Source organism: Amphiprion ocellaris, chromosome 16, assembly GCF_022539595.1.
Source record: "Amphiprion ocellaris isolate individual 3 ecotype Okinawa chromosome 16, ASM2253959v1, whole genome shotgun sequence".
NCBI classification, from domain to species: domain Eukaryota; kingdom Metazoa; phylum Chordata; class Actinopteri; family Pomacentridae; genus Amphiprion; species Amphiprion ocellaris.
Window position 1 is genome coordinate 8,205,596 of NC_072781.1, and position 8,023 is coordinate 8,213,618.

The window sequence follows — 8,023 nt, forward strand, 5'->3', positions numbered from 1 at the left end:
AGGGCAGATTCTGTCAAGCTTGGTTGTACAACTGGCCATTGTCTTGCTGAAAGGTGAACCATCACTCCAGTCTCAGGTTGCTGCACTCTGGAGCCTGTTTTCTTTAAGGACCTTTCTTTAAATGATTCCCTTTATTCTCCCTTCAACTCTGCCCAGTCCCCTTGTCCCTGCTGTAGATACGCACCCCCACATGCATAATGCCACCACCGTGCTTCATCACAGGGATGGCGTTAGCAGTCACTGAGCAGTGTTTGGTGTTCAACAGTCACAGGGCCTGGAGTTCTGTCCAGATAGTTCAGTTTATAAATTGTAAGATCAGAGAAGCTTCCCCTCCTGCTATTCTTCACGTTTAGCTTGGCAAACTCACAGCAACCTGTAAACAAAGGAGTGGCTTCCATCTCGCCACTTGATCATAAAGGCCTGACTGATGAAGTGTAGCTGAAAAGGTTGGCCTTCTGTCAGGTTCACCATCCTCTACCAGTGACTCGTAAAGCTCTCTTAGAGGGATGATTAACCCTCCTGTCATCCTGTGGGTCAAAATTTACCTGTTTTAAAGTTTGAAAATGTGGAGAAAAAAATATATTTTCACAGTGAAACTTTTGATGTCCACATTTTCAACGTTTTTGGGAAATCTTTGAACATTTTTTGGTGGGAAAAATAGAAATGTTAAAAATGTTACTTAAGAACATTCACCAAAAAAATCAAACAAAATCCAGCGAATTTCACTGGGTTTTGGTTGATTTTTTTGTGAATGTTCTTAAAGAAAATATTAGAAGTTTTACTGATATATATGTAATCATTTTAGATATTTTTAGGATTTTTGGAGGATTTGTACTCATTTTTTGAAAATATTTACAAGAATTTTCTTGCCAAATTTGGGGAATTTTTTAAAAAACAATATTTTTAAGGGAAATGTTTAAGGAATTATTGGACTTTTCTTCTTGCTCATGGAAATTGTCAAAGCTTTAGAAATGCTTCTCCTTGCACTGATCATTGCATTACCACAGTTTTATCATGAAGGTCAGATTTATGGACTTCATGACTTGTTTTTTGTCCTGACATTCAGTGTAAATTCTGGGACCTTATACAGATAGGAGCTTTTCTAAACTATGTCCAATCTAGTCACATGCTAGACACATCTCAATTCTGCATTTGACCACAGTTTAGATTTGCACAGCAAAAAGTTTAACTAATTTTGCTAATAACAAACCTCAGTTTGATCTTTAAGAAATTTACAACTGGGATGTTCACCCTGTAACCATAAATGACTACACTTCGGCCTCATAACGTGGCTTTATTGTATCTTCTACAAATACATTAGATTGCTCTCCCCCTATAACTTTATAGTTTGACAACAGTGAAGCGTGCTCAAATACACCACTTTATGACACCAAGTAACACAATAAACCATGCCCTGAAGCTGGAGTGAACTCTGAGATTTATGCTTGTCAGTGTTCTGCAGTGGTAGAAGAAGTGTTTTTTTTATTATTATTATCACTACCTGAAGTGATATCAGCTAAAGTTGCTTAAAATATTAAAACTGTAGTATTTAAGTTGCAGAAACTCGACCCGGTACCTGATGAGTTGATGTATTTGACGTTGTTACTGGCAAAACTTAAACCACATTTTGCTGATGTAGCAGGCTATGGGTTAGTTAGTTGTTCTCAACCTATAAATGTCAAATGTAAATGCTACATTTGAGACACTGAGAGGAGAAACCCCTCTTTCTACACTCCAGCTGTTTTAAAAATATTGCAAACTAGCAATGCATTATAGTCTATAAGCTTATCGTATGTAAAATTTTAATCTGAAAAGTAACCTAAAATACAATATGTCCCTTTGAATGTATTGGAGTAAACAAGGACAATAACATAGAAATACATCAGATTGCGTAGAGCATAGTTGCCTGAGTGTACTTATATTTCACTCCTTTCATTCCAGTTCTTTCTTTATTTTAATCAGTCAAAATCAATATCCTGGTTGCCTGCTAATGCATATGTCATGCTCCATCTTGCCATTTGTTGTTGCAGATTTTTAAAATTTTTGCTGCATAATCAAAATGACTTGTCTGGTTGTTTCATAGATAAAATAAAACAACACCTTTCAGTTCTCAGTGAAAAAAATAATTTAGATTTAATCTAATTAAAGTTGTATACATTTAGTTACATTACTGATATAAACTACAGTTTTCAACATAGTCAAATATCCTGCAATAACAGTTACTGATTACTGAATTGAAGTAAATTCAGTTTTCTTTCTGACATTTATAGATGTGACTGACCAAACTAATGACTAATTAAAGCAATAGAGCATTTGATTTGCTTTTCAGAGGAAAGCACTTCAGAAAAGAAAGGACATTAGTGCTTCCTGAAAATGGTGGTTACTGTAAGCAACAACATTTAGGGGACAAAGTTGACTCTTAACTGTGGGAGCACATTGTTTATTTGATTTTGCAATTATAAGAGAATATAGCCACAGTGACTGTCTGCCTACACGGCAGGGTGCTTGAGCAGCCGACATTCTATCTCGAAGTCACAGCCACTGAGCAGGTGCCTGTAGTGGTTTCTGACATCTTGATAGAGCGGCATGGAGTGCTGCTGATCATCCAAACCAGGGAACGTCACAGGCTTCTCGTTGAGCAGCGGCTGCAGTCTGAGGTCGCCTCCCCCGCAGTCGTACAACACAAAGACTAAGTTGGCCGCGTAGGGCATCATGTGGCTGGTGCGGAAGGAGCGTTGGGTCTGTGTGGCGTAGTTGGTTGATGTCAGGGCATCGCTGTCATTGAAGAAACCCAGCAGAGTGAGGAGGGGCAGGAGGGTGTCAGCATGGCCGATCTGGACCGTCACAGCTTCAGTCACCGGCTGGCCTAACCTGGATAAACACACAGGACAAAGAACGTTCAAGACTTTACATAACCTCTGCTGTAACACAGATAGTGATGTATAGTGTAGATAAAACACAGAAGATAAAATACTTCCTGCAAAGACGCAGTCTGTCCCCAGTAATGTCAGCTTGTTAGGCCAGTTTCTTTACCACCATTGTTTTTCAATCTATATGCCTGTAAGAGGACACGGACTACTTAGAGTATACCTACCTTTTGGTAGATCGTTTGTCTTTTTTCCTCAAAAAGGTGAACATTGTAAACATAAATTGACCAAGAACAGAGGCAAAATGTTCAAGATGAAGCAAGCCACCAGAAAAAAAAGGATTTCCGGTAATTACATCATTTATTCCGCTGAAAGTTTTCATCAAGGGCTTCAGCAGCCTATTTTTGCAAGAACTGCAGGTCATTAAAAGTTCACTTACTTGTTCTCGCTGGCTGCCTTGTCCAGCCGACTAAATGCATCATGAAAGAGGATACAGCTCGACTTGCTGTTAACATCATGACCGTAGCCTCGTTTCCAGAATTCTCTCAGGTCAGCTTCATACTCCATAATCTGTGGAATCAGATAAGTCAAAGCTGGCCTGTATGTTAGGTGGATGGGCTTTAAATGAAAACATGAATGCTCCAAGATAGCAATCTGACAGTTTTGCATAATGTGAGGTAGCTTTTCAGGCCGAATGACTTTCAGGTCAGCGTGTACTGCAGAACACAAAACCGTCTTTCTTATATGAACAATGATGAAGGGTTTCCAGCGAATGAACTGCAGTAAAGCAGAGAGGGTCATGGTGACTCGTGTATATATGTTTCTCCTTCCTTCATTAGAAACGTGACAAGATGCTGGGATGACTTCAGTAATGTCGAGTACCTCTGAGCTACATTTTATAGCACTGTTTATTTTCTTAGTCCTGTATGTGTTTGTGACATTGCACATTTAGTCCTGCGCAACTGGTTGACCCAAAGTGCCCTTTCATCAGCTGAAATGTTTCTGTCATGGTTTAATGGGAGATTTAAACACCAGGGCCATCGTTAATGTTATTAGTAACATCCCATTTAGTCATACTCACTGAATGCACAAACTTGAAGCAAGAAGTTCACATTTCTGGACCACAAACATCTCCTCACCGCTGTGATCAGCATGTGATGCTGATCACCATCATAAGAGAAATGTAAATGTGCACACAGTCGACCACTAATGCTCCTACCTTTGCATCATCCTCATCAAAGAGCTGACACCAGGGGGAGTTCATTGCCTTGATTGCAAATTCATAGGCACACAAGTAAAACGCAGCCTCAGCCATATCTGCAGGAGAGATGTTAAGTGGTTTAGTTAGACAGGTTGTGCACACAGCAATTATTAAATACAGAGAGGTGACATCCTCACAAAATAAACTTGAAGCACGTAGAGAAGCCTACTTCCTCTGTAAACAGTACAAACTACTATCTAGAAACACTACAGTTGCTCAGAAAGCAGTTTGTCAATATCTGAAAACTGAAGCACCTATAGGTTCATTTCTTTCTTAATTGTTAAACCATTTAGAAGCTCATGATACTAATTGGAATCAAATGAAAAAGTTCATTGTAACTTGATGCAGAGGCCTCAGTGCTTCCAAATGTGGAAACAGCTCCACCTAATGTGAAAAATGAACACTGAGCTGTTCAGCACTGACTGTTTCACAATTCATGCATTTAATGAGATTAATAGTTAACACACACTATTAAATCAGTAAACTAAATTATTGTGTTCATACAGGAAGCTGTAAAAGACTTGGAACGTGAGGCCAAAAAAAAAAAAATAAACTGGAGCGCACACATCACAATTAACAGGTAGTGTTTTTGAAGCTATGACCATGTGTGATGAGGCTGTGAGGTACACCGAGGCGGTCTGCGATCTTCTTCTCCACCCTCTTCATCTCTTTTCCCTCTTTGAACTTGTCCCACTCTGTCACAGCTGATGGGTTGTTGTCAACTGTTGTGAAAGGTTTTTATTGACCAGGGAATCATTCTTCTGTCATCTACCATGCTTGTTTTCCATATTCTTTTGGGTCTCTTGGCATCTCTGAGTACAACAGTGCGTTCGTTGTTTTTAAGAATGCACCAAACAGTCGATTTGGCCACACTTACTGTTCTTTTCTATCTCACTGATGGACTTGTTTTGGCTTTTTCAACCTAATAACGGCTTGCTTCACTGAAAGTGACTGTTCTTTGGACTTCATATTGAGAGCTGACCTCAGCAGATTCCAAACACATATACACACTTACACTGAACTCTAGACCTTTGATCTACTCGTTGTACATTAAATAATGAGGGAATAACACACATCTGGTCCTGGAACAGCTAAGCAGCCAACTGTCCAATAACTTAAATAGGTGGAGGGTATATACACTACCAATCAAAAGTTTGGATACACCTTCTCATTTAATGTTTTTCTTTATTTTCATGACTATTTACATTGTAGATTCTCACTGAAGGCATCAAAACTATGAATGAACACACATGGAATATTGTAAGAAACAAAAAAGTGTGAAATAAGGGTGGCTATTTTGAAGAATCGAAAATATAAAACGTATTTTGATGTATTTCACACTTTTTGTTTACTACAATATTCCATATGCATTCATTCATAGTTTTGATGCCTTCAGTGAGAATTTACATTGTAAATAGTCATGAAAATAAAGAAAAAACATTAAATGAGAAGGTGTGTCCAAACTTCTGACTGGTAGTGTATAAAATTGTGTTGTAATTCCTTCCAAGTTTGCCTGATTTAAATGTAAATACCCTCAAATTGAAGCTGATGGTCTGCGCTTAAAGCTCACCTTGATTGTTTTATTGCAAATCCATTGTGGTGGTGTACAGAGCCAAATGCTGAAAATTATGTCCAAATATTTATGGATCTGACTGTATGTACCGGTTATTGTCTGAATGAATCTGCCACAAACAAATGCAGGCCTTTTCTTCATTCTAAAGCCTTGTATTTGCTATCTGAATACTTCCTCCACCACTGACCGTCTGTGATGAGGCTGTACTCGACTCCGAGGCGGTCTGCGATCTTCTCCTCCACCCTCTTCATCTCTGCTCCCTCTCTGAACTTGTCCAACTCTGTCATGGCTGATGGGTTGTTGTCAACCTCCTCCACAAACCTGGTGCACTGGTCAAAGAACCTCATGAGAGCATCATTCACTGCATGCTCAAACTCCTGATCTGCATGAAAATAAAGCAACAGGTTACACTAGAAATTGCACCACAGTATCAGTATAGTGTCACCAGTATATTTGTACCTGTAATAGTCCACAGCTCTGTGAGTCCTGCCTTGAAGGACAGCGTGCTGTTGACGCATCTGTGCTTGGAGCTGGTGATGAATTTGATGAGTCCACCTCGCAGATTCTTCTCTGAAATCAGCGAAGGGAACAGCTTTGACAGCCTGACAGCCAGATGCTTGAGATCGTTCACACCTTTCTGGACCAGCCTGCCGTCCATGTCCTCCGTGTACCACATCGTCCACTGCGTCTGGATTTCCTGCAGCCAGCTCTGTTCACCTGAGGCATTGTGTCGTACAATGTTGTAAAACTCCTGCATCTCCTTGATGCTTTTGGTGGTCGGGTATCTCGTTCCATGTCTTATTATCGCAGTCAGATGGATTTCTCGACACTGTGCAGATGGAAGCTGGAGAATTGATGTGTTTACAGCCAGTATGTCATCTCTGAGATATGGGTTCACTTCTTCATACCTCCCTTTTGTGTTGAAATATTTGGCGATTGCTGGTATATTTAGGTCATCCTCAAGCCTAACAAAATTTAGTGAACAGCAAGAGATGACACAGAAATAAAACACAGTAAATTTCCCCCAAAAAACCGGCATGATGCACCAGTGAAGAGACTTGGAAGCTGCACTGACAACCACAAACTGTGTGATAGCTTTAAAAATAGAGCTGAGCAGAGTCCGGTCTAGCTTTTTTATCTGAATGTCATCACAGCATTACCTAAAAAGTAAAGTAAACAAGTTTTCTGTACCACAGCTATCGACTGACAACTTAAAAAGAAAAACAAATTAAAGTGACCAAATGGAAATTGCAACATCATATAGAAATCTTCTCAGATTATGAAAATATCCTGTGTAAAATGATCCTGCTCCTTTTTGTTTCATACATTTGGCTCTTTTGTTTGCATATTAAAATTGGTTGCAAAGCTCCACTTTCACAAAAAAGCATGTGGTTAATGATCTTTTTATATGTCCGTGCCAGTATCAGGTTGTTTTCTACAGAGGCACTGCTGTGGGAAGACCTTGGTTTTGTTTGTTTACTCTGACCACAACTTTCTGGTTTGATGACACTCTCATGAAAACACCCTGGGTAGTTTCACTTCAACTGCTTTGGAATTAAAATAACACAAATAGATATTAACCACAGGACTCATCAAGATGCAGCATGCAATGTGTGCAAATGGATGACAAAGTAAAGGTGAAACCACACACAGTGGCTTAGTTAGAATAACATTCTTCCAGAAGACAAGATGTTCGGTTGGGTCAAGGTCTGGTGACTGTGAAAGCCTGCGCATGTGATTCACATTATTTTCATTTAACCATTCAGTCATCCCTCACGCCCTCATGGACGGAAACATTGTCATCCTGGAAGAGACCACTCCCACCAGGGTAGAAATGTCTCATCATAGGATAAAGGTGACCAATTTCCTCTAAAGGGACAAGTGGGCCCACATCATTCCAGTAAAATTCCCACCACAGACAACATGGAACCGCCAGATCACACTGTAGGGGTCAAGGGTTCTGTTTTCCTTTAATTTGTCACCCATCTGTGTGCAGAACATTGCACTTTCTTCCACGGGTTCATGACCTTCACATTTGTCATATATTTCACCATCCACTCTACACTATGGATGAGTCACTATGATTCCACCAGTTGCACTTCACTTTACTCTATTTTAATAGCTGCTTCTCTTGCCTTTACTTCACATTTCGCACTTTTTACTCTACTCGGGGGTAAAAAGTCAAAGGTAACTTAGATGATTTCAGTACTTGGACATTATCAAATGAAATTTCTATGTCAACATGCATTTGATTGTTAGATGTTATCAAAATGACATAATAGTCAATGGAGAGCTCAAGAATCCCATCTGTAGATTTTTGAC

At 39.6% G+C, this 8,023-nt stretch overlaps 1 protein-coding gene across 1 annotated transcript; it reads right to left on the reverse strand.

Moving 5' to 3' along the window:
* Positions 1-2,412: 2,412 nt before the first annotated feature.
* LOC111588571 (multiple inositol polyphosphate phosphatase 1-like) lies at positions 2,413-6,803 on the reverse strand. Its single transcript, XM_023299015.3, has 5 exons — positions 6,161-6,803; positions 5,889-6,083; positions 4,087-4,184; positions 3,307-3,437; positions 2,413-2,871 (listed from the first exon to the last, which is right to left on the reverse strand). Exons 1-5 carry the CDS (start codon positions 6,738-6,740, stop codon positions 2,490-2,492), a joined length of 1,386 nt encoding a protein of 461 aa, XP_023154783.2. The 5' UTR covers positions 6,741-6,803; the 3' UTR covers positions 2,413-2,489.
* Positions 6,804-8,023: the final 1,220 nt, after the last annotated feature.